General features: G+C 45.5%; 1 protein-coding gene across 2 annotated transcripts; it reads left to right on the top strand.

Moving 5' to 3' along the window:
• The first annotated feature begins 232 nt into the window (after positions 1–232).
• Positions 233–26,528, top strand: RhoGEF64C (Rho guanine nucleotide exchange factor at 64C). 2 transcript variants are annotated; one of them, XM_046624534.2, is made up of 12 exons: positions 233–726; positions 12,526–12,780; positions 15,671–17,204; positions 20,210–21,885; positions 22,470–22,684; positions 23,834–24,098; positions 24,214–24,585; positions 24,682–24,789; positions 24,869–25,021; positions 25,117–25,233; positions 25,422–25,523; positions 25,807–26,528. In XM_046624534.2, the coding sequence occupies exons 2-12, from the start codon at positions 12,643–12,645 to the stop codon at positions 25,933–25,935; spliced, it is 4,809 nt and encodes a 1,602-aa protein (XP_046480490.1). In that variant the 5' UTR covers positions 233–726; positions 12,526–12,642; the 3' UTR covers positions 25,936–26,528. The 2 variants fall into 2 exon arrangements, with proteins under 2 accessions (XP_046480490.1, XP_046480491.1); XM_046624535.2 differs by having other exon boundaries at positions 24,217–24,585.
• Positions 26,529–27,564: the final 1,036 nt, after the last annotated feature.

Consider the following 27,564-nt stretch of genomic DNA (forward strand, 5'->3'; position numbering starts at 1 on the left):
GGGAGCGGGAATTGGAACTTCGAGTTTGATTGATCGGCATAAGGTACGTAGGATCGATCTCAGCCCGTGTGGACCATGCAGATGGCTGTGCTGATGGATGCAGCGATCCGATGTCTGTGTGTAACGTGCGTTCATACGGTAAACGCTGTGCGGACAAACCGACACAAGTGAACGTAGTCGAGCAACCGCCGTAAGACTGGTTCCCCGTCCCCCAAAGCGGGCCCAACTGAGAAGGCCTCTCTCTTCGCGCACTTCGCGATCTACGTTCGTCTGAGTTGGAGCTCGCTCGCGACTCTTCTCGCGTTTCTAAAAACAAAACTAGTCACGGTGTGCTGGTGTAAAAAAGAGGGGGATAAAACAGAATCGAATCGAATTGATAAAAGAAAGAAAAGAGAAAAGGTACCGCCTCCTCGATCGATCGATCGATCGATTGATTGATTTATTGGGAAGTATTTGTACAGTGATACGCAGTGAATAGGATCGATATGGTGAACCGTCGGGGATGATACGATGATGCAGTGAACACGTCATTCTTATACCCAATTGTTTGTCGTTGTTAACAGTGTGTTGCACAGATTGAATTATCGTCCTGATTGAAATTTATGCATAATATATATGCATATGTATATATATTAGTGAAGTATAATATTAAAAGGTATTATACATAGTGAAGTGCAGAAGTCCCAGGATACTCAGATCCAGCTCTTGGATGGATACCGCATCAAAGTAAGCCCACCTTAGTGTATAAGGCAGTTGTAGAAAATCATTGGACCTAACTTCATGTAAATTAAAAAATAGAAACCGTGCGAGTACATGCAGCCAAAGATCATGTAGTATAATAGTTTTGGAGCACGGACCAAGACAGGTTTTTTTATACTGTTATAATAATGCATGGAATGAATCTCTCGTTGACGAATTCAATTCCCATGTGAAAACGTACGTAATAATAATTATGTAATTTCAAAGATATACAGCATACAAAGATCACGAATGCCTTCGTTCCGAATGTATTTGGACAGGTTTTATGATCTCCACGTATAAGCGTGTCCAGTGTGGCAGGTATGATACGAACTTTCTTACAACGGTCAGCTCGACGTCTCGAGACGTGTAGTTTATATGTATACACGGATACACAGACACGGCCGTGTTACGCAAGAGAGATTCGTGTGCCTGTTTTTCTTAATTATTTTCTTTTTTCATTTTATTTTTTATTCGATACTATTCCGCTAAACGACTTCTCCAGTTTGCGCTATTTATTACATCTCGTTTTGCCCGATAAACGACGCTCATATAATATTTCTGCCCATAATTTTACCACGGGTTTATAGTTACGTGATATAGTGCGTATACCGCAACAACATTATTTCGTACCGTGCTAAGCGAACTTTTTTACCTCCTTTCTTCTTATTTCGCAAGCACAAAGAATCGGGGTCGCACGACGACGACGATGGTACAAGTCGCGGCCGATTAACGCTGCGATGCTAAAATCATTCAAATATCCTCGTGTCGTCAGTCTGACTCAAGAGGAGAGACGAAGATTCACCGATCTTTGGCTATGTCTTTATACGCAGTATGAACGGCGCATACGTACGCACGGTTTTTACTGTTATTCGCGAACTTCTCTCCGTGGCAGCAGCAGCAGTTCAGCTCCTCGAATCGCTGTTACATGCTCCGCGGCTTTTGCAACTCGCCTAATTTCCTTCCGCAAAACGAGCACCGCATGCTAAACAACGCTCGCAGCCAAAACGACGACGGTTCTCTTTCCCGAATTTCGAAATTCCCGCGCTTCGTCGCGTGACGTCATAACGTGATAACGAACTCGCAAGTTTTCGCGTCATTGTTCCGCCGCAAATTGATCAACCTTCTCGTAATTTATCCCGATCTCATCTCGATCGTAACTGTTCCTATTGTTCAGGTTATACACCTATAGACGATGTACAGTACAATGATTTATCGTCTCCTCTCTTCTATACCCGCGCCTCATACTCGATGTCCCGGTGTAAATAAGATGCCGGGTAGCTACAGCCATTTACGGTACCAAGTAGACCAAGGCATTTGATATTTAAATGCCAGTCATTTGCGCGGATCGCGAATACTCGGCGACACGCGTAAATGCACCGATCTTCTACGGTTATGCAGGTAAAATTTAAAGAAAATGATCGTGTTCGTTTCTTTTTTTTTTCTCCATCATCAATTTTCACAAGATCTTATACACAACTACAACAATTATTACAATTATCTAATTACATGTAACTTGCTTGTATTATCTTGCTTCTAAAATTTCTCCCCGCGGTTTTTTGGGCGGAAAATATGGCAAACTTCGATCCGTTATAATTGTAATAACATTGTCTTTCCCTGTACAAAAAGGTTTCCGTTTGAGCGAGCTGCATTCGTTTTACGACTTGATATATACGTATATACATATATACCTATATTATATTGCTTCCAGCGATAGATTAGATTAGGTTACGGTAGAGAGCCCCGCCGGTTAGAATCCTCCGGGAAACGGCTCTCTGACCACGCCGTTGTGAAACCGGAAGTGGTTTCAGTCCGCGGGCGTAACATAAAACCTACCACCGCGGCGTTCCCCGATCGGAACTCGACTGCGAGTAAAAACATCGAATCCCACGCGGAATCGAACTAGAACATTATAGTAATATTATCACGATATTATTCATTGTTACGGTGAAAAATCGATCATCTCTTGTTCTCGATCCCAATTCATATTCCTCCGAATCTGCCACGATAATCTTAGTGAAATTTACTGGAACGGAACGGAACGGCCGGTACGGTGTTCGATCGGTTTAATCCGGCCGATTTTACTCATCCTCGTACCGTTTTTCATTAATATTTCATTCCTCTCGAGGTGTTTTGTCTTTGCCTCGAGGCTGCAGCCGCCGCAGTCGGTCGTTCCGGCATCTCGTGCACGCAACTTATGTGAATAAAATTTGAGAATATAGGCCGAGTAACCGATTATATCCAATGGCTGGCCGCGCAACGCCGTCTGTCGCTGCAGGTTAAGTGGTGTTCGTATCCAGGACAGCGTTGATAAACCTAGAATTACAATGCGACAAGCCCACGGTTCGGAGACTCGGTAGGGTTTTGCGTTTCTTCGGCGATCGCTTGCTGTGCCATCTTTCGGAGGTGCCGCAGGTATCGGAAATCTTGGATTTCCCGCGACGTTTTTCTACGGAAAATGTAAAATCCGCTTCACCGGCCGCATCAACGGTCAGCCTACTTTCCAAGCCGGAGGAAACTCGGAAATTGTGAAAAAGATTCGCTCCGCGGAGATTGGAACGATTACGAACATCCGAAGACAGGAGATGCGTTTTCCTCCGCATGCGCAGATCAAGGGCGATGATAAAATCGGCATATCGGATATCTTTGGAGTATTATAAGTGATACGCTCACCGAATCGGGTTTGGCATTAGATATTAGAGCGTTTAGTCGCGCTCTGTCGAGGCTGCAAATCGTTTCCTATAAAATCGAGCTGCTTTCTCTGGAGGTTGATATATACAAGAGCTGATTTGAAGGCAAACTGTGTTCCGCCAATCCGCTAAGCTGCAGCATTCGTGTTCTGAACGGCATTTATAACGCCTGCTATACTTTATTAATATACTATTATTATCGTTATCGTGTTGGTTCAGCTTTCCCGAACCGAGGAAGAAAAAAGTAATAACTTCAATAAGAATCGAATACAAAATTCGAAGAAAAAGAACTTGTCAAATCGTCGTGCCGATACTTAAATTAAACACTAATGGCTGTGATCAAAACTTGGACTATGTTCCCGGAATTTTTCTATATTACACGTGTATTATAAATACAATATAATAATGACATACGCGTGGCTTTGAATTGTGCAAGTCTGTTGCAGTAATTGATGTGTATAAGTGGCATGTGCCAGTATTTAAGATCATCTTACAGTGCCAACTTGGGGAAAACCGATTCGCTCACAGTGTGGAATATGCCTACCGCACAAAAGATACGCTAGCCGCAATGTGATGTTTTACTTAATGCGTCAATTCTTTTTCCGTCACTTTAGATAGAGAATGAGTTCATTTATACGCCCGTTTGTTGGTTTACAAGTGAATTACACCAACAGTGAGTTTATACTTATTTTTTTAACAGATCATGCAGTAATGTAAAATTTGAATCTCTGCTGGGTAGTGTGATCACGCGCAGTACCTACATGGGTACTTATAAACCTTGTTTACCTTGAGTGTATCTTTGTAACTTGAGGTTTGCAGTATTTTTGCGTAAAAAACGAAACAGCATTAAAAATTTACAATACAGAGGTGATGTATTCCGAGGTCGACTCTTGAAGAGAAGTTGAATTTATTGTTGAAAACCACCTGCGCATACTCATCGCGGTTTCGTGGAGGTCAGAGTAAAATTCGCATATTGCTCTGCCTACCTTTATTGAATCGAAATGGGTCCGAATTTCTGAGTCTTGGATCTAAACAAGGTGAAATCGGTTCACTCGTGCAATTCGTTACTAGGAAGACGCGAATCGAAACGATCTCCGTCTGATTCCCGTTCGAATTTCACATTGAATCCAGTCTCTTCGCAAAAGGAGTGTTGGAAAATCTACCGAGGCGATAACCACAAAACCCTGGATGAATTTTACGACGAGCGTATCGAGTGCCGATCTTCCTCGTCGAAGTACACCACCTTCGGATAAAGATGCATATATATATTGTGTTATGTTATGTACCTATAAATGCATATGGATATGTAGGTGTACTCTCGAGAAACAGGAGCCGGCGATATGCGGTCACGGGATACTCCAGAGTGCAGTTTCCAACCCGTTTTTACCCTCTCTCTTTCTCTCTGTCTATCTTCTTCTCTATCTCTGACCGTTTTTACCGTTTCTGTTACACTTATCTCGTACACGGTGTTGCTAGTAATTGTTCAGGGTGTGGACCGCGCCCATATCGAATCCTTCCTCGAGTTCCGCAAGTCTATCGACGTTCAATTTCATACCGCTAAAATCCATCATTCATCGCATCCAAGCGTTTGCTCTTTTTTCGGAGCAATTTACTCGCATTCTGATTCCATTAAAGTATAATAAGACAAAAACAAGAAAAAAAAAAAACAAAAAAACAAAACGAAATCCGCACCACTGGGCTGAATCGCCAAAAGTATACCATTCCATCCAGTCGGCACATTCAATTAGTTGGCTTTCGGCGAAAGCGTTCATCGGCTAATCTCACGGTTTGTGAACGCGTGTGCATGGGTAAATTTACGACGATGGTGATAGGAGGCATTATACGGTATTTGGGACAGGCTGTGCAGGCCGAACAAACGTCTGAGACGACTGACTGTAGACACGCGATTTTTGGATGCCGAGAAAAATTTCACTGACAATCAGCGGTTGCTCGACGGGCACTGCGTGCGGTGTCTCTTCCGCTGGTTCCTGGGTAACAAAAGGTATATTCCGGCTGGAGGAAAAGTGAGTTTCGGAGGCAATTAGCCTCCGGCAGGACCGTGTTCATTTCGAGCACGTGAGCATGTGCTGTCTGCAAACGAAGTTTCTGCGTACGTGGGGGACTTTCGCTGACCGAGGAACTACAAAGTGCGGGTGCATGTGAAGAGTGTCGAGCCATTGTGCGAACTCCGTACCGTATACAAGTCGGAGATAGACGTGGCCGTGATATTTATCCGGTAATGCTTCTGTCTTCAGCAGAGAGCATGTGAACTTGGAAGACAATCGAGAAAGCACCCACGCCCACGTCGCATTTCATGCTATACGTACGACCTCTGCAAACTCACTCTATCTTCATCTTATATCCGCGAAGCGATTGTGGTTCGTAGAAAGTGTATGAAAGAAAACAAATTTGATTTAAATCGCTGGCATAATGCTATATGCGGTCTCACTTATGGGCCTTATCCCGTCTTGAATATACTCAAACTGAAGCAAGGAAGGAGCTTTCTATGACCGATGAAGGGTGTCGGACATTTGCCAAAAGAGATTTGGAAAACTGATCTCCTCGCGACGCGCATCCTTACGCAAATTCTTCGACGACAATCCGACAACGGAATGAGCGGTTCGAAACGATCTCGGTGAAAGACGTCGCGTGGTGGCAGAAGAGGCTTTGGAGCCCGAGAGCGAACGTCCTTACGCAATCCTAGAACCCAGTAACCTTTTGTCTCGTGACGCGGTGGCCCACCTTAGCGACTTGTTCCATCCATCTGGCAGCCGGCTGTAACGATGTCTTCTCGCCACCCGGCTGGCCCGACTTGCCTCATCACATCTTGAGCTGCCACGCATGCGGTAAGGTCACCAGTTGCCTGGTTTCGAGTTACCCGTGGAAAGCGATCTCAGGGTGGAAGATTGGGAAAAAGGTGGAAATTCTCGGACACCTCAGTCGCGTTCCATTTTCAAATCATCGAAACCAGTGTTCGGTGACCGGGTGGAGATCGTTGGCGATTCAAGGCAGACCGGCTCGACCGTTAACCGATCGCCGAGTCTCAACTCGCTGGTTTGGCTCCGAGATGTCGGCTTGCGTCTAGTCGCGCCTACACGCGGTTGGGTATCGCTGTTTCGTTACGCCACTCGCTCCTAAGTGTGTCAATAGGAGAGCAAACAGTCGAATTCAGATGTGAACCCATGACTAACCCACTGCTGTTGGTATCTGCCGCTCACACCTTCCTGACGATCCTCGATTTGACGCTTCGCCAACTTCGCCATAACGTATCTTCGCTTCGATTCATCTACTATTTGTTTCACCGAGTGACTCACGCGCCGAATTACACCGCTATCCGACCACCAAAAAATGCGTTAATCGATCCGACGGAGGGTTCCGATCAGGTCTCATCCTGGTCAGGTTCGTGAAATGTGTTTTTGTCACGGGAAGCGATCCCAGAGTGAGAAATCGGTATCAAGAGTCGAAGCTTGCGAACGCTGTATCCTACCTCGCGGATAACATCTACACATTTGACATTGAGACGGTATTGAGGAAACGTCTCCTTGTGCCCTGAAAGGTGAAGCATGCTCAGTTGTACAAATAAGATCGAATTCCGTGGAGACGGTTTTCTCCTGCGGAGGGAAACCAACTGTCCATGAACATCTAACGGCTGGTATTCACCATGGGTTCGATGACTGCCGACACGTGAACTCTGGAACGTCAAATATTGGTCGTCTGTGAACTTCTATAGATGTACACAAGCACATGCTTGAACACACTTGAAAGCGGAGGAGAGAAGAGAGAAAAAAGAATGAGACAAGCAGGGAAAGAGGTGCAGCACCAAAAGTGGTCGTTTGTCTCGCTGCGGTTCGACTCAAAACAACTTTCGAACACACATGCGCCAGTCGTACGTTATCTGCAGCTTATACCTGAACAGACATCGTCAGCCGTTTTTACACCTGCGCAAAGATGCTGTGTATGCAGAATTGGCTGTCGAGCGAATCACTTGGTGCCTGAACCGAAATGCCACCTATAGAAATGACTCAACAGCTTCGCTTAACCAATTGTAAGCATTGCTGTTACAGGTATTTAAGTCGAGCATGGTCGAAACGGTCAATTTTAGCGGGGTACGGCAACACCCTTCGAAACGGTAATTCACGGTGTGACGTTTTTACCGTCTATTTCCCATCCTCGATCGACGACCTCGGCTCAATGAACTCGAATGACGGGCTGCAGAATCGCTGTGCGTGGCTGGTATTTGTATGGTCATGAGCAACAGACGGTAGCACTCAGGTTGAGTGACTGTCGCATCCTCGAGTAAAACAGTCTGTCATTTCCCATGACCGTCGATAAGAAAATCCCGTCTTCGTCTATTGATTAGCATTATCGGCGTGTTTTACTGGTAGCTAAAGACTATTTTCGATAACGTGACTTATCTTTACTCATTTCAATGGTACTCAGTCATTACCAACACGCCGGTGTTACAAGCATATCGTACACGCCTTGTCATGCAGACTACAAGTTTACGTTTACGTTTACTCGCCAAGCTTACTGCAGGAACACACTTTCTTCTTCCAACCTGAGGCTAATGAATAGTCGGCGGTAGTGTACCGCAGGCTCGGTTTAGCCTGGTGGGTATAATAATGAAAAATAGAAAGAAAAAAGAAAACAATGCCTGCCGCAAAGCTGTCAGAAAGGTGGGATACTCGGGCGAAGAAGGAAGTCGCCGTAGCGTTGAGGGATCGAAGGTGGGGAAGGGAACGCGAGAGAAAGGGATACGGCGAACACTTGCGTGAAGAATAATATTCTTTTTTTTCCTTTTCTGTTTATTACCGATTCACTCCTCGATCGTACCTGCATTCTAAGGAATTCACCATTCATCTTCGAGATAACGGATGCATGCATGTTACGAAGACGTGGATATTTTTAATTTTTTTTTTTCCTTCATATTGTTACACGTTGCGGAGGTGGGCTCAGACTCTTTAGACGAATAATGTTTTTGATGTAACGCCTTCGAGTGGAACGGCGCATGCGTGAACTTTGAAGAATGTAGAAAATCCAGAGACCGAATGTGTGCAGTTGAATGCAGAAGTGAACAACCTTTCTACAAACTAGAGTCGCATTCTTACCTCGTCACTTCACACTTTACCTTTAAACGGTCATACAACGATCGTTGTAGTCACATCGTCGATGCACGGTCTTTCCAGTCGATCCTCGCACTTATGATCCAAGCAATCCTGCAATGCTAAGTCGTAGTACTTGATGTATTCCGTAATATTTCATCGAGCGCTGATCATGCGTCTCGTCTTATCCACGATTATTCTTACGGCTCGAAGGAGGGCGAGGTTTTTCAATTGGTACGTCGCTGGCAGCAAAGGTCACAAGCCCGATACCGAGAACTCGAACCGGTCGTTCGCAATTTTCAAGTTTTTGTCACGACGGCTTCAGTTTGTGCAGATAGCAGCCTCGGCTGACGAACGATCATCTGCAGGCCGTCAGGAGTGGATTTTCCATCTCGGGCTGAAAACAGTGTCGAGTTTTCATGGTGCCATCTTTTTCCACTAAGTCGTTGTTCTACTATAGCCGATTAATCATTGCCAAAAAAGTCTTTCGAAATACGTGAATTCAACTTCTGACTTCAGAATGCACCATGTTCGAAATCGTTCCAACTTTTTCTCCTTGTATATATACCGATCGGCCGATTATGTATCTGGGCTCAAGTACATTCTGCGATTCCTGGCACGAAAAAACTGCTTGTGTATTCGACAAACGAATGCCGTGACTACCCCGTTAACCGACTACTAAATCAAGGTTTGGTCAAAGAGCCTTGAAGCATCACCGAAGGACTTTGGAGTCCGGTATACGATTACACGGACGGACATTCACTTATGTCACTATTTTTGTTTCTCCTTTTTTTCCCTCATCGCCCACGCGATAATTAGCACGCATGTAACGTGAGGCCGTCAAGCCACAAGCATTGCGATTTTCGTACAACGGTAGGTAAAATGTCGCAAATGAACACTATCGCTTTTTCGAAAATTGATAAAAATCGCGGCTACCTTTTTCGCCCATGCTTGAAGTCGCTGTCGCGCAACCGGTGCACTTTCATGCGGCGAGGAAAGCAGTCTACCTACATCGTGGGCGGGACTGCTGCAGCAAAGTTCGCTATACTCCCTGCCACGGAAGTGCAGATAGACCTAGAACGCTAAGAAAACTAACCGTTACCTTCTGAGGATGCGAAACTTGCCCCGCGTGCCATCCGGGCAAGTGCGTTAAACGCAGACCATCTGCCTTATGCCGCAGGTGACGAGAGGTCATCGGTTCGACGTGCCACGCACCGACGATTTTTGTAATTTCTCTTTTACTCTCCCCTGCTGCTGCCACTGCAGCTGCCGGGAGGTTCGCGACGGTTCCAGTTGTCGTTGGAATCGATTATACGTAGAATATACACCTCCGGAATACTTTGCCGTTAGATTGTTTGCTATTGAGCTGTTGCGAGTCTCCGTTTCTTGCCACTTCAAACTGCTCGCTCAAGTGAGACAGCCTCATCTTGTAATCTTAAGACGATGCTTGAGAATGATTAGCGATTAGGTGTAACGGCACGGGGTGTAGTGAGAAGAATTCTCTCTCGCGTTCGTAATGTCAGGCGTGATGTTTGACGGGAGGAAGTAAACTTTTCCTTCTCGAAGCTGACGGATATCCAGGTTATCAACGTTCGATTGTCTTCCTCATCTCTAATTGTCTTCGATGTTCTTCTGAGTGCAACCGTGCGGATATACCTTTGTGTAATTCATCCGCGATAAATCGTCGGATGGTAGCGATGCGACCTGTAAACGGATGAACTTGGTATTCGAAGCTCGGATGTTGACCGGAGAACGAAGGTTGTGGGACACACGGATGTACAATGTGGACACACAATATCTCGTTACCGATTTTAAATGAAATTAACAACTATACTCACTGACCTAGGTTTCGATTCGAGATATCGCGAAGCTGGTAGCTCGCCTCTCCGACTGTATGAAAGTGATCGGTGCCAGGTAGAAGTGGGTTGGAAGTGGGTCAAGTGGGTCAGACCGAGGCTGAAGCGGGCCCTCGGGCCCCAGAGTTTCATTTTTTACCCTCCGTTGAAAGTTGATGTTACGAATGCGTCCCCGAGTGTTCAGCGTTCACTCGTTCACCAGATCAATCCATAGTGGTGTACGCATCCTCAATTGCGTGCAATTACTTGCAACTCGTCACGACCATCATCCCCTGAACGAGTAAACTCGTTATGAACTTTGAAACCGTCCAGTTAATTACTCCGCCCGTTACTACATTGTAACTATATACTGCGATACGTGATCAAGGCATCGTGTGGGCTACGTGCGTTGATCGCCGTTCCAATAGCGCGTGGTCAAATAATTAAAACAATCAACGTACGGTAGGCGGAAGGTGTAGCTGTAACTCGCGTAGTAGACGTACTGTGTACAACATGCATTATTTACTCGAATTCCGCGAGACTACCGCAATCACACTGTGCGGTGTTTGTACCTATCTGATTGTCAGTTCGATTCCCCTCCATTTTGCTTTCACTCCAGTCTCTCTAACGAGTCTGGGTGTATCCGACTACATCCAGGCTTTTATTTGTATCGAAATGCCAAGTGAGAAAAGTCTCGTGAAATTACTTACTCACTTTGTCCTGTTTGACTCGTAACTACACCTGCAAGTCAAGTGACATGTTAGACAGGAAAACATCTTCGCGACCTTTCGCCATTTCGAACTTCGTCAAACCGTTTCGAAGAGTTAATACTGGATTGCAAATGAGTTGGAAACGAGTACTGAATTTCTCTATCAGAATTCATTTCTCGATTCGCGAATACTTGCTATCTAATGGCCTATGCGCGGAGAAATTGTCGGTGAAAAATTTCATCTCGCGACCTTTGATGGTATGCAAAATCTTGCGTAAGTAAAATCAGAGGTGCGAGAAGTCGCTTCGATGAAAACGCACTTCTCAGTTTTGCTGAAACGGTGTTGAACTCTGGGTCAAGACGTAGGTATCACCGAATGACGTTATACCCCACGGTACGGTACCTCGTACTGCTTCTGAGAGCAAAGGACCGCCACATCTCGTATGGGTGGGTACTTAATATGGGCGCAGCGTATCGCGTTCAAGTGGGAACGCGATATACAGGTACATACCTGTACGTGTAACACACGCATCTACAAGGCACACGTGACGCACGTATCGAAGACTAGTGGCGTATTCTTTCAACCTTAAGTCAAACCCGTTCTAACCGATAATGATGGCACAGGGGCTGCCGTGAATTACGCCCACTCCTCATCTCCGTTTTCCACGTTGACAGAGGAATCACCGAAAAAGGCTGCGACATGGTCGCTTTCACGGTTCCAATTCACCTCTGAAATTGACGTATTCTCTTTCGGTGTTTAGGTTTTTTTAAATCATAGAAAAAACTGTTCAGAAATAATCGGAAAATGATCCTCCTTTTTTTGACTCTGCCAACAGCGACGAACCGTCCTTAGAATCTGCCTGCCGAATCTAAAAATGGTACTACCGAAATTCATGAAACATGAGAAAACATCGCATGACTGCCGCAGTCGTCGTATTCCAGGTCTTCCCCATCTTGGGCACTCCATGGGATAATTAAACGTTACAGCACAGATTTACCGAGCTGTATAACCCACGCGTGTATGAAGTAAGTCGACGGCTGCACGCAGTGTAGTCGAGACTAGTATGGGGTGATACGTATAATATACCTGTAGGATTCGCCGGTGCCTGTCGGAGACCAGCGAGTTCTAGTCTAGTCTCCAGCTTTCTAGGCTCGGTCTGAACGGCCAACCGAATCGCGGTAATCATTCGCGGTGCGAAGGTATTGCGCAACTAGCATCTCGCCGAGTATAGAAAAAGAGCGATATAGGTATATAAGGTGCGGGTAGAGAGGCGGAGGAGAGGTGAGATATTGCGTAAGCGAATATTGTCACATGATGTAATTATTATGTCCCGGTTAAAAACAGCGTTGGGCAACGCTCCCACACCCGCCAATGGTGCGGGATCGAAAACCTGGACGAAACGCCGAAGCGAGGCTGAATTACCGATACCCGGGTTTCTTTTTCTTTCCAGACTGCAGCCGAGGGACTACGATGCGTAGCCGGGGCTGGAGGCTCGTTTCCGCGTTACGGAACGCTCAAGCCTTGCTGAACCTCCAGGAGAGAGAGCCGACTTACGCGTCGGACAGAAATGACGATGGCCAGTGTGGCGGTCACCCAGGGTAGCCCAGGTAACCCTTCCGCGATGCTCACCCCGAAGAGGTACCACCTCCAGTCGGGAACCGGCACCGGATCCCCTTCGCCGACGGCCTCGCCGACCCCTGGAAAGGTGAGTTCCGTACCAAAAGACGACCCCTTTTACCCATAGCTTAACGCAGAACCATCCGCATGGTCACAGTCCAACCTTCTTCGTGCGGTAATGAAGCTGCAGCGATCGACGCGTTACGTGGTGCCTTATGCACGAATCGTTAGAAACTCGTATTCCGTTGCAGCAGTGCGAGCTGCAGGGTCACGGCGAGTGCACTTCGCCTTGCGCAATCCCGCTCGAATCCTCTTCTCTTCGTCCCATTCCTACAGCGCTCTCTTTCTCTCTTCGGTGACTGAGAAAGACGCGCGTATCTCTTCCTGCCCATCAGCTATTCCGTGTTATCCGCTGGACGCGAAGAGCGCGACTCGAGGTTGTCCAACTCTGAGCCGTGTTTCCAAATACCCGAATAGGATAGGACGTGAAAATCAACTCGGATGGTTGCATCTGGTGAACTTGTGCGCATGGTTGGTGTGGGTATCAGCCAACGAAAATTAAACACGCTAACGTTGCAGGCGGTTTTATAACGCGCGTCTTCCATCCTGTATGTATGATACATACTGTATAGATATAGCTGGAACGGGTTGCGTTACGTCTAGCACGGGTTGGCAAATAATAATTTATGCCTCGTGATGCCAGTACGAGACCTGGATATTCACGGACTTGGAAAGACCGGATCACGCTCTTTGTGCCTCTGAGACAAGTGTGTGCACGAGGAGAAGAACGCGCGACAGAGAGGGGAAATAAAAGACAGCGAAAGAGACGCGGACCAATTCGGCGCTAAAAATTTCCTCTCTTTCATTTCTGACGTCATTCCTAAAACCAGCTTCTCAAGTCGAATCAAGTCGTATTGTACGGTATGATATTCGCTTCGCGCGAGCGTCAAACGGAGCTTGTAAGTAAATATCACCGTTCGCCAAAGTTGGAAGTTTTTATTTTTCGACGGTTCTTTTTTTCTAAACCTGTACTCTTACTTTTTTCTACTCTCTCGCGCTCTTCTTCTCCTTCTTCTCGCCATATCAATTCGTAACATCGAGTCAGGTGCTGATGCTATAGTGGAATAACAGCGGCGGGCGTAGCGGCCGTGACTCAACATCTTCGCTAGGATCAGCGGCAACTTTCCCTGCTCGACAAGGCCTGGTGCCAACGGCTTGATGGTGTTCAGAGATTATGATTGCACGGAGAAAGAGGATAAAGAAGAAGAAGAAGACGAAGAAGAAGCCTCGATTCTCTTCGTTCACCGCCTTTTCGCAACGTCGAGATCCTCCTCGCCTGCTTTTGACAGCTCGAACTAATCGCTGCTCATTTTGCAACCATTATATGCGAATACACTTATTGTATGATAACTGTGTCATGGCACTACCTTTTCCGGTTTGGAAACCCGTAACGAAACTACAAATCCCAACACATGTATGTTAGGTTGAAGATAGCGCAGATCGGCGCTCAGATTCCCGATTTTTCGCCCTCGCCGCACAGCCGCGCAACGTTTTTGGTTCATAGAACGACGTTGGCAAATTTTTCTATGCAAAAACGGAACTGTGCAAGCTGTATAATTCAGCCCGCGTATGTGTGCAAACGCAAATGCGAATCGCGTCACGCATGAAACTCTTCGTGTCTTAACGCTTTTCCTGTAATCCGCAGCATGTTGCGGTGTTACCTAATCGATCATACGCTAGATCGCGATTCTCGTTGGCATAGAGAAAGACCCGAATGTTTGACAAGTGTGGCAAGGCGATCGAACTTTCTTCCGTAAAATCATTTGCACGGACTATAATGCGGTTCTCGGTTAGCCCGGTTATTGTATTTTCCAAAGATGGCCGACCATGCTCGAGTCTCGACTACTGAACAGGGAAAGTGGTGATCGCCGGTTGACCGAGCCATCGCCCAGCCAGAATTTACATTCAAGTTTGATCGCCGATCCTGCGGTGAAATCGGCGCATTATCTTCCACTATTTCTTTACTTTTTGCTTTTGCCGTTGTTGAGAGAAACATAAATAAGCAATGAAACCGTCCGAATTCCGGGAAAGAAATTACTATTAAATGATTATTCGACAACGGTCCAAATGCGAGTTGCATGCAGATTGCGATCTTCGAATTCCATCAAACTCAAAATCCTTGATCAGAGTTCTTCGAGTTTCTATTTGCGACTCATAATTGCAGATATAAGTTATCTATGAATGGAAAATCCTTGATCAATTTTTATCGCCCCTTGTTGTGTGCTTGTGAGAACTACAAATTTAGGAAGTAAAACTTATCGAAAAAATCTTGAAATTCGCGACACGCTTAAGCGACCTTAAGCGACGATGAAACATCTTATATTTCTATATAGATTGCACAATATCGGAGGAATTTTTTTGCCATAATACACAAAGAACGACAAAGTGTATTAACGACATAAGCTGTAGTCGCTTGCGTCAGTCGATACCTGAAAACAGACTAATTTTCTTAACTCCTAGACGCGGATGTCGAATACCGAGCTGCAAAATATGTGCATTCAACCTCACGACATTGTAACCACCTCGCTACATAACAATTAGTATAACCAAGGAATAACGATCAAAGTGATTATAACGATCTTTAATATCGGTAAATTCTTTGATGAAGTATCGGATTCCTTCACTTATACACAACTACGCTTTCGAGAGTAAAAATGTGACACCGTGGCATCCGACGGCCAGAAATGCATCGTTCCAATCGTGGCATATTTAATTTTAAAATGGCTCTCTCGTCACACTTTTTATAATACATTGATTCCATGTGCAAGAACTAAACCATCACACCTTGTACCCAATTCCCCGCATCTTCCTTATTCGCATAACTGATACAAAGCGATCCCCTGACAGCCCAGTTCTCGTCGCCATATTGCTCACCACCCCCTCGTCCCCCTTCAATTCTAATCCTTCGAATGTTACAGAACTATGACACCCTGAGCAAGGGCAAGAAGTCATGGAGCGTCCGACTGGGTCTCTCCCGGCAGAGCCAGATGCAGTCCGAGGAGGATCCGAAGCAGGGCTGGGGAACGATAAGCGGGGGAAGCGCGCTGTCGCGTCAAATGCGGTACGGCGATCCGTGGCTGTACGGAACGGTTCGAGGGAGTCGGCAGATGGTTTCGGACCCCCGTTTGGGGGGCTCGGGGTTTGGGGGCCGTCCAATTTTGGTGGTCTGCTCGTGCCCGGAGTTCCTTAGCGGAACAACGCGGCGGCTGGGCAACTGCAAGAAGTGCGGGGGGCACCGGGTCGCCGGTCTCCCGCTGGGGGGCACATGCCGCGCCCCCTCGGCCGCATCGCGGCTGCGGCCAAGTTTGGCCGGAGTTTTGCGCCCGGCTTTGGACGACCCCTACGATCTGGTGCGCCGCTCGCGATTGGTGGAACCGCGCACCAGGGCCCGCAGCATAAGTCCCCACCGCCAGGGGCCCCGGGACGGTGGCCGAAGCCAGAGCGTCGCGTGGTCGGCGAAGGAACAGGATCACTGGTTCAATTCGGAGGGAAACGATTCGGGCTTCCTCCAGCGGAAGGGGTGGAGGAAGCGGGAAGAGCAGTGGCTCCAGGACGAGGGGGGCGCCCGCGACGCCGATTCTCGGCGCAGCATCCTCGAGTGTGACGTGAACCCCTATCTGCTCGTAAAGAAGCAGGCCACCCGCGACGAGGACGAGTTCAGCGACGACCTATCGGACAACGCCCTCGAGCTCGACGAGCCCCTGCCCACCCTCTTCGACCCCTCCAAGGTCAAGTCCATAGAACGCATCCCAGCGCGATGCTCCGTCGCCGCTATCGGTGGGCAACGAATCAGGGTATTCAACGAGCCCCGGGAACCCTCGGACGAAGATGAGCAGGTTGGGGACCACTCTGTAACCCCGACCACTGGGATCCCTATCCCTAAGGTCTCGCCGAAGCGGCCGCCCAGGAAGACGAGGACCGCCGAGGCCAAGGCGGCACCCGTTAAGGGCATACTCAAAAGACTCAGGGCCGGCAGGCCACCGGGTGCGAAGAAGAAGAGCGTGCTCTTCAGTGTTAACAACGTCGTCTTTGCGCCGGCGAAACTTGAGTTTGGCAAGCACTCCGAGGAACCGGAAGACGATATCGAAGAGAACATCGTGCCCGAGGAGAAGGTCGAGAAGAGGCCGAAGTTCATCACCATCCCGAACATCAGAGACCCCAAGTCCACGGACAAAGTCAACTCGGCCAGGAAATCGGCGACACCGCCTAGGATATCCGGGATACCGAAAAGCATCGCGCGCACGGAAACCGTGGCTAGACCAGCCACGCCGCCGCTTCCGGTTTGCGAAAGCGTTGCGGCATCAATGAACGAGCCGAAAACTGGAAGTGGGAAGGTTCGACCGGAAGACGAAACGGAGCTCGAAATTGAGATCGAAGAACTGAAGGAGCAGCCGACGGAGAACGACGAAGTGAAGCGGCATGTCGAGACGACCGAGACGACAGAGACGAACGGTGAGCAACTCATAGTTCATTCTATTTTTGGCTTTATACATTCTTGCAGGATCGAGAGTTGAGAAGTAAGTCGATTTTTCGTTGCGCAATCCAGAAGGCGGACTGTGCTTTCTTCTGCTTTGCTGGTTATCTGCTGATGCATTATCGCACTTCTATATCATGAGCACATTCCGTAATTTAAGTGTTGCTGCGCAAGTCGGTGTAACAGTTTCTGGGAATACGTGTATCAACCGTGAGCTTGGTTAACCAGAAATCTCTTCATGGACGGAGATTCCGTTTCGACGAACCAGTTATACGAGTTTGATTTTCAAACAAAATCAATCAGTTACGGCGATGGTTCACAGATTCAAAGTTGAAGAGTTGGTAAGCTGACAGCTTTCAAGGTCTGTTAGTACATAAAATAGAGACGGTGATTTTGAGCAGGCTCGATTGGCCTGATAACCGGTAACTCAACTTGTGTACCTTATAGTAGAGTATTTAAAAAACGAAAAACTCAATATGCCAACCAGTTCTCATCATATATCTAGGATTACTAAAGTCACCGCTACAACATGCCACCATCCTTGGCAGAGCTGTTCATCGTATTGCATACCTTCCGACTATATAATTCCGTAATTACCATTTTTCGAAAAGTTCAAGGATTCAAAATTGTGTAATTTATTCAACCATTGCCAATCCATTATTCCGAATGACCAAATCCAACCGCCTCTAGTCGAGCTTAAATTTAAACATTGGCGAGCGATCCGTACGAAGAATCTCGAGTGAACCGATTTTATAGATCTTCACACCACGTTCAGATCATGCTACGCAAGCATATGCGAGATTACGCGTCAATCTCTGAAACGGGTCTTGATCTTGGAAAGAGAAGGCAGGCAGTCAGACTGATGTTGTTGCAGGGACAAAGACCTCGAGAGACGGTAAATCTTGCGAGTGGAAAGGGTCATCGGAGTATCCATGAGTCACACCAAACGCGAATGACTCGACTGGAATATGATTATGAGGCGGAAAAATTATAAACTGGAGTTTTTTTTAAATGAACCTAGTGACCATTGATTTGTGGTGGGGGGTTATCTTTCTCATTTCTGACGCAATTGTTGTTTGGCTTTCATAAATACCTTAATTCTAGTACTCGAACGTCGAAAATAAGCAAACTAAAATTGATCATTCGATAAACCATATACTAGTTTTTTTAAACCATTTTACGCAGTGAGAACCAAATCGCACTTATCAGTATAACGGTTGTACACATTATATACATTTTATCAAAACATGAGCAGTAAGAGCTGATATGAAAGTGTATTTTCATTTTACAAGATGTAGGATACATGTCTCAAGTCAAAAATTTCATCGGGTTTTTTCACCTAGAGTTAAAAAAAAAAAAGAAAGCAGTGGGTTTAATTCAGCGGGGAAAAATTGCGCTCACCTTAGGCATCATAGATTACAGACGGCGTTTTAAGCAGTGACCACCGTCCGTCAAAATCTGGTTCTCTCTCTCTCCCTCTCTCACACATTTACTCTTTCTCAGTTATTCTTTGAGTTTTGTGACGAATTGCGTATAACATGCTAAGTGTAAATGATAAAAAATATTCGCAATTCATACTAGTGTGATCAACCTGGAGACTGTGTTATTCAGCAGAACTTGTCCACTGGTGTACTTGCAGATGGCACACACGTTAATAAATATTAAAAAAGCTATGATTTTATCGGATTTCCTTCGTGACTTTGTGCAGAACCGTCGCGGTAGTCGTCTTATGTGCCTGTGATCAAGGAGTTAAATATTTTATATATGTATATATATAGTTTACCTGGAGGCCTTAATAACTGAACTACATTATTATACTGGTTTAATATGGTTTACACCACTGTTCTCTGTTCAGTCACTGAACCTCACCAATATTTATTGGTTTGATTGGCTGTGTTTCTTTTTTTCGGTTATTGAGTGCTCTTACAGTTCAAACGTTGTATTATATAAGCCACTCAAATGTCCTCAGATCGTTGTGCGTTTACACGATAAGTGACGGAAGTGTATTTACTTTGATACATTATAGACATTCTGGTGGTGTGGATACCTCCACTCTTTCCTCGGTATTGTAAATATGACACGGTGCTGTGTTCTCTGTAATAGCGTTGTTTCAACGATTAACACCACCTACCATGGTACCTGCTTCCGTAACTACCATGCCGATTGTCTGCATGAGTTTGGAAGCATCTGTGAGAAGCATCCAGGATGCTGGAACTTCCAAAACCCAATCACACGCTCTCGCCACGGTTTTCGCCATTCTTAATTCGCCAATTTTAAGTAATTGTCATCAGGCTCCCTGAAACACCTACGATCTTGCTAATGTAAAATTCTTTCACCTAATACGCACAGTCCCTCATCACCTTCTTTAATGAACTTCTATTACGCTTCGCTGGTAATTTCTGTCATGTCATTGTCCCCTGCTCAAGTTTATTCTTGAAGAAGATGTCAACGATAAAAATTTCGTCAATCACGTCCATCACAGCATTAGCGCACATATATATTATTATATATGGTGCTGGATTTAGGTGATAATTACGGTTTTGAGTCTGAATTCACTGATCTCGAATTGTCTGTGCCAAATGTTGCAAAATGCTACTTGCAACTGTAGCGTATAATTGAACATGCGCCGAAAATCGGCCGCTAATTGTGTGAGTACGAAGCAGCCTTTATCGACCTGTCTTAATCATAATATAAAAACCTGCAGTACTGACCGACTTCAAAACTGATCTTCGCCGTAACACCTGACTCTCGACATTATAGGTATAATTCCTTCGATCCCGAGTAATGGTCGGTATCTGGTTCCGATATGCGTGTGATCTGACGATGCTGACAAGAATGTTGAGCGCAGTAACAAAAAGTGTTCTACAGTAGTTCAAACCGATTAATTTTTGTCAATTTTGTCACTGCCACTTACCTGACACTGATTTCGATATTCAACGCTCTTATTTCAAGCATGATGTGATGAAACTTTACCATGTTCCAGACACAACAGCGACCCGGAGACCAGCGCTTCAGCGCAGTCAAAGTGAGCGCACCCCAACGAAACCGGGAATGGTGGAGAACGTCCAGTTCTCGGACACGATGAGGCTGAGCATCCGCAGGCGGATCCAGAGAGATGCCGAAACCGCCGGTTCCCAGGACTCGCCACTCCAGCTCGCCGATGAATCGGATCCCACTCGCACCCTGGTCCCACTTCCGGTTGAGGAAGCGGAAGACGAGACGGAGCCGAATTTGCCGGAAAATTTACCGACACATCGGGACGCGGAACCGGAACTACCGCCAAGATCGAATTGGGAGGGGTTCCAGAGGATGAGGCCCACCAGCTGGTCCCCGCCGCCGTCTAAGCACAAAACTCTGCCCCAGAACCGAAGCAGTGATCCTGGTACTACCGACTTCAAACCGCCGAAGCCGTCAATCGCGGCAGACATAAAGGCGTCCTTTAACTCGAAGGTCGGGGTAACCTCGAGCAGGTCGGAAAATGTCTTCAAGATAACCGTAAGCCCACTTCAGTCCCCGCTGGTCCACAGACTGCAAATTGGTTCCGAAGCACCGAGTCGCGGCGGTAGAAGAACGTCGATAATGATAAACGGGGACCAAAATTCGAGCGGAGAAACAAGCTCGAACAACAAGGTGACCATAAGCGTGGGTGGCGAGGACAGCGTCTGCAACCCGACTGTGATATCGGTTAACACCGACGTTTCGCCGAAGATCCAAAGCTCCTCAGAGAACAGGACGCTAGTCATACTGGATAATTATAGCTCTAACATAATCGTCAAACCCTGCGCGAGCAGGGCGGATGTTGACGAGGATTGCGAGAGGGATTCCACGGAGAAACGCGGGGACCAGGCAAAACCGTCTGTCCCTGAAGAAGGGGCCGAAGGAAAGCGGGTCCCATCGCTATCCAAGGAGGCGATGGTCTCCAAGCTGCTCGAAGACTCGCTGAAGAAAGCGCGAAGGAACGGCGAGATTCTCGACGAGACGAGCGGCGAGGCGATATTGAAGATACTGAAGGAGACGCTGCTCAAGTCGGGCGACTACGAGAGCTCCGAATCGACGGTCGAGCCCGATCAGACCTATTCGAGATCCTCGAGCCTGAATTCTGAGGTCGATTTCGTTGCGGCTAATATGTACATCGAGGAGAATCCGTACGAGGTGATCAAGGAGCCGATTTACGAAGAGATTCCCGATGACCAGCCACCGCCGCTTCCGCTGAGCCCGCCGCCCTCCGAGGTCTTCCAAAAGGAGCAAATGTACTTCGGTGAGGAGTACAAGGAGGCGAGCTACTACAAGAAGTTCAACTCAGGTCAGCTGCTGCGATCCTATTTTCCGGACGACTTCTTCAAGAAGCCGACCGCCGAGGAACTCAGCTCGAAAATCTACCATCCGTCAGAACCGTTCGCCAAAAAGCCCTCCTCTTCGCCGGAGGAGAATTACGCCTCCAAATTCGAGCTTTTGAACTACCTTATCGACTCCAAGGAACGGACCGGACTCGTCGAGGAGGAAGAGGACGCTGAGGGGGAGCTGGACGCGCTATACGAACAAAAGGAGACCAGTCTCGATGATCTAAGCTCCAAGAGTTCACAGATATCGAACGTGTCCGACAGTAGCGAAGATGGCAATTTACCATTGGCCACTTCAAGCTCTCCAGAAACTTTGAAGGTAAGGTGATTTCCGATAGTCGGTTGGCATCAAAATTAAAAGGTTAATTTATACTTTGTGGTTAATCTTATTACGGGACAGCCGTAGGTACTTTGAGTATTTTTTATCAACGTTGTATTCGTAGGAATTTTCAGAATGTCCTAAAATAGGAAATCCTGGAAACATAAACAAAAGCTTGGATGTCGATACTTCGTTTCAAATCACCTCAAAATTATTGCAGACTTAGCAAATTCGTTCAACATCACTCTGCCACGACTCATTTTACTAGCCGGAAATTCACTACAACACTTTTTTTTTCAAGTAAAGCATCGTCGAATATTTATACTTACGATAAACCATTAAAAAAAACACCTGATTTAGTGACTTTGTAAAGATCTTTTGAATAAAAGGAAAAATTTCGAAGCGATTTGAAACGAATCGTCAATATTTATTCCGAGCTTTTGTTTATAATTCTAGTACTTTCTATCCATCAACAAAACACTCGCACGTGACTATCTCGCTATAAAATGACGAAAAATCGTGCTTCTAACTCGTTAATCCTTATCAATTAATTACTCGAACTGATGATTACTCGTCAACTGCAGATGAGGACCGTCGACATTGAACGGACCGACAGCGGCGTTGGGTCCGAAAGCAGCCAAGCGAGCAGCAGCCGCGGGGCAGTCCGGAGATGGAGAGGAAGCAGCGGGAGATCTTCAGGCCCAGGAAGTCTCCTCGGAGTGATGCCGCAGGTTGTTTCTGGTGATGCGAAACTCTGCCAAGACTGCGAACAGCGGCTTGATCCTCTCGTCACGATCAGGTATCGCAGAAACGCACGACACTTTTATCGCCCATTTTAACTATAACGGAATGTCGCCACCGGTTATTCTCAATTAAGAGTAGGTAGATAAAATTAAAAAACAATCCGTGGAATGCTGCTGCACGTCGTTTAAACGCTCGCGTTTACCGGTTCACCTTATTACGCACTCCCGGAGCCGATGGACTAGAGTTCTTTTTCTGTATACAAGCTTGACTGATCACGATGGGATGTTGCACGGTAGGACAAACCAATTTTAACGAAAATTTCTTTACACACTCTTGGGACAACATAAAGAAACCCGTGTTTCGGTATTTCACTGTATGCGCTTTATTTGGAGAGAAAAAATATATTGACAACTTGTTTTCAAATGTCATTTCACAGGGATACTGCTCAATACAAAAATTTTACAAAAATAAACCTTTTTTGGGAAATATTGTACATCGACGACAAGTTTTTCCGATTTTTTTTCCTCGTTAAATAATGCCTATTTTGCGATACTTGGCAAAACCGGCATCTTTGTTTTGATTTAAGAGAGAGTCAAGGACGATTTTTAAATCAAGTTGCCTTATACCGTGAGCTCTCTTTGTCAGTCTACTATGCGCCGGCGTTTCATAAAATCTGAGGGATCGTCTACTCCTTGATATCGCAAACCATATTTCATTATAATCGCTTGAATTCGTTTGAAATCACTTAGAAACAGCTTAAAACCAGTTTGATACCTCTTTAAATCACTTGAAAATGCTTTGAAACCATTTGAAACTCGTTGAAATCAATTTCAAACCGTTTATAATAATTTCGAGACCGTTTAATAGATCACTTACAGATAGACAGAGAGAAATTGAACGATTGAGAAATGTTGGAACAGCTTCAAGGTTCTCCATTGTTTTATCCCCCATTCAATTTCACGTATATTTATATTAGACTATACAGCCGTCCAAAGATACAGACGTGTTAGGTATTTCGTTATGCCGTCCCGAACGAAGGTTCATTGTTTTCACTTCCACGTCTGCTGCACACGCTCGATAATTTTCCACACCTACACACATATATCCGGTGCGCGATTCTCCACGCGTATAACGGGTATCGAGGAATCGAGTATGCAAGTATACCGATTGCGAAGTAAACTCACTCCCTTGTTCTTGTGCACAGTGGCGTTGTCTACGCTCCGTTCGTCTGCAGAAAATGCGCAAAAAAGCGGTCCGAGCGCAAGGAGATCGTTATGGAGATCGTCGAGACGGAGCAAAAGTACGGAAGGGACCTGCAAATCATACTCGAAGAGTTCTACAGGCCGATGCTCAGGGCCGGTCTTCTCACCCAGGACCAGCTTTCCGCGATATTTCTGAACGTCGAGGAACTCCTTGAGCACAATGTCACTCTCGCCGAGAAGCTGAGGGAGGCTGTTGAGATCGTTCAGGTGAGTAAGGATTGTTTAAAGGTCTTCGAGTTTCTTCGATGATTCTTTCAGCCGAATTAATTGCACCATCCTGTACTGTGTCATCCACGAGTTTGAACTTCGCTTTCTAAATAAGGAGTCCGGAGATGAGGACCTGGTCACCATGGACGTCGGAAAGATATTCCTCGAGTCCGAGGGCATGCTTCACGCCTTCGAGAGCTACTGCACGAGACAGGGAAGCGCCAGTTTGCTGCTGCAGAACCTCGAGAAGGAGAAGGAGCTGCTGAGGATATTCCTCAAGGTGTCGCAGATGGAGAACACCGTTCTTCGCAGAATGAACCTCAACTCTTTCCTCATGGTCCCCGTGCAGAGGGTCACAAAGTATCCTCTGCTGCTCGCGAGACTCTTCAAAGCCACCCCGTCGAATCGACCCGACATCCAGACTGCCAGGAATAAACTGAAACAGGCCCAGACCAACATCGAATTACACTTGGAGCACATGAATGCCGTGCGTTTATCGATCATACGATAATTTGATTTTACAGCGATCGATATGATTCAAATTTCAATTATAGAGAAAAAATGAACTAATACATTTTCACAGGAGGCCAAAGACGTCACGTCGACCAAACTGTGGCGCAGGATTTCCATCATTCAAAACGGAAGGCGTTCCATGGGCGAACAGGACATGGTCAACATTAAGCTACGAAAGGTGAGAATTATATCAAATTTTCTCAGCTACCCAAACCTGAGTTCGTAACAATACATTTTTACGCCTTCGAACCCTGCAGATGGCAGTCGAGGTGTTGGAATGGGCTCACGAAGAGGTCAGATTTGCCCTGGAAGGTCGACTTCTGGTAGCTCTGCCAACCGACAATAATTGGCGACGGGGAAAGACCGTTAAGCTTGTACCGGTAACTGCGATGCTGGTCACGAATGGAAAAGTCAGTATTTCAATAGATCTTTAGCTGTAACGATGATCGAACAATTATACATATCTAACAACATTTCAACGTTATTGTACGATTTGTTGTTTCAGCCAAACACTCAGTTCCTCGATCTTACTGACGATTCCCTATTCCCAAGGCAGATTGGAATCAAGGAAGCGACGCTTCTGCTCGTTAAGGAAAAAATCGGACGATATTCTCTGCTGAGGGTGGGTTATTATTATAAAATCGTCAAAATATCTTGTAAAATCTTCAAAACAGTTATGACTTCAGCGAGACCCCAGCAATTTTATTATTCTAATGCGTATTGTTTATAAATTGATCATTGGGCGAAAATCGCTCTCATCGATTTTCGAACGCGGCTAAATTACGCTACTGCTTACTGTCTTCTGATCAGGAACCTCTTTACCTGGACAAGTGCATCGTCTGCTGCGAAGCAGATCTTGAGGATTACTTTGAGATCCAGGAATTATCGTCGAAGGAAACATTCATATTTAAGGTACGGCATCGACTGTTATCCCGGTATTACAAAACTCCATCAATTTTTTGTGAAACAGTACAAACTTGAATGGAAAATTAAAATGATTTACAGTTGTTCACGGCAAAAACAAACAAAAATCACTTTCAGAATCCTGTGAAAACGAAAGACACCAATTGGAAAATTGCCGTCACATGTATTTAAAATTTTTGCAAAAAGTGACATGAATTTTCTCGACCACGGTTATAACGGGAAACCGGATATTTGACCACTTGAACCTCGTTATTTTTCCATCTTTTCGCAGGCGGAAGACGGTGTGCGAACAAAACGATGGTGCAGGACTCTTCAGGCCCACGCACAATCCTTGGGCGCCTGGCGTCGGCGTCGCGGTGCCTTGGCGAACATCATGATATGCGGTGTCGATCGAAATTGACCGAGAATCCTTTCCTTTTAGTAACCGGTCGTACCTATCACGAGAATACGGATGCCAAGCCTCGAGGATCGGAAACAGAATCTCGGATTTTCTTTCCGTGATCCTTATATGAATGTTGCTAAATGTACCCAGGATACAAAAACCCTATTTTAGGCGAACGGCATTATCCTAATTTGCTCGCTGTTCATACTGAAAGAAAAATTTCCTAGGATCAACGCATCGGTTGTGTGACTCGACATGTTTTTTTTTTTTTTTTTTACTAACAACAAATAAATATCGTATTAGCACTATTCAAATATGCACTTAATTCTGATGAAATCTCCTCAATTCAGGTGGATTTGACTTAATCCGATTGTGAGTAGATTTTATTCATCGAATTAAGTGAATATTTTGGGGATTCAAATGGCATCAATTATCTGAATAGTTCTACAACAATCTTTACTGTGGGCGGAAGAAAAAATTAATCAACCACCGAATCTCGTGTATATTTGAACCAAAAAAAAAAAAGAAAAAACGATAAATTATCGAATCAAGCAAATCAGGGAGAACAAGTCATTTTTCGTGATGTTATCTTGAGGCTGCATCGTCTTGTACCGTACATGTAGCGTTTTGAAGAGGTTGATTGTTTCCACGTCGTCTTATTAGATAAAAATTAAGACGAATAGTGAAAAAGTGTAAATCGCTTTATTCGATCAGGCTTAGGTCTGTCTAACGCGAGTTGGCCTGTCTTACTTTAGGGGTAAGAAAAGTTTGCGGCTTTTATCTGCAGGTTTGGTAAATTGACTGAAATGCGCAGATTTGCGGAAACATCGACATCCGTGTAAATTGGAAACAATTTCAACATTTTGCACAATAAGAACTGCAAAGATGTTGATCAGAGGTATTCTGCAGAAAATGATCATTTTATTTCAGAGAAGTCAAAAAGACTTGTATATAGTAAAGAAATGTAAAATTTTCTCACAGAGATTCTTGCAAGAAGAAGTAAATTGTTTTTTATATGCCCAGAAAAATTATTTCGAAAACTGTGGTAAGAAACTAATGAAATGAAAACAATTTGCACGTATGAACTGCGTGTTGGAAATGGGCTGAATTAATTTCAGTTTACTGAGATACCGATCCTTAGCTAGAAACCGCAGAGAAGCTGTCAAATATCGTACGTTAGCTTTTTCTTGATTTCTATCTTCATATAATCCTTCGCAAAGATCCGTGTATAATTAATTAAATTCCCGAAGACACTGTATAAACGAGTTCTATATAGATATATACATATAGATATATATAATAATAGGATAAGCGATTCCTAATACGATTTAATATATTCCTTATTATAATTATCATGTATACATGTGTATACTGTAAAATTATTTAATATTCTAATTTTCCTAAAATCGATGAGTAGCTGTGATATTGACTGGTGTATTGGGATTCATAATGATAGATGTAGTCTGTAATACGTTACGTAGTTGCAATCGGATATACAAAATGTGAGCACATAAATGTAGCGGTAGAATAAGCCACGATATCTTATAATAATGAAAGAAGGGGATTCTGCAGAATCGAACTCGCCTTGTGCCGAGAAAATTGTAATTACGGTCACGAGAGAGCCTTTCTTTCAATCGCGATTGCTGT

This window comes from Neodiprion pinetum, chromosome 4 (genome assembly GCF_021155775.2).
Source record: "Neodiprion pinetum isolate iyNeoPine1 chromosome 4, iyNeoPine1.2, whole genome shotgun sequence".
Lineage (NCBI taxonomy): Eukaryota > Metazoa > Arthropoda > Insecta > Hymenoptera > Diprionidae > Neodiprion > Neodiprion pinetum.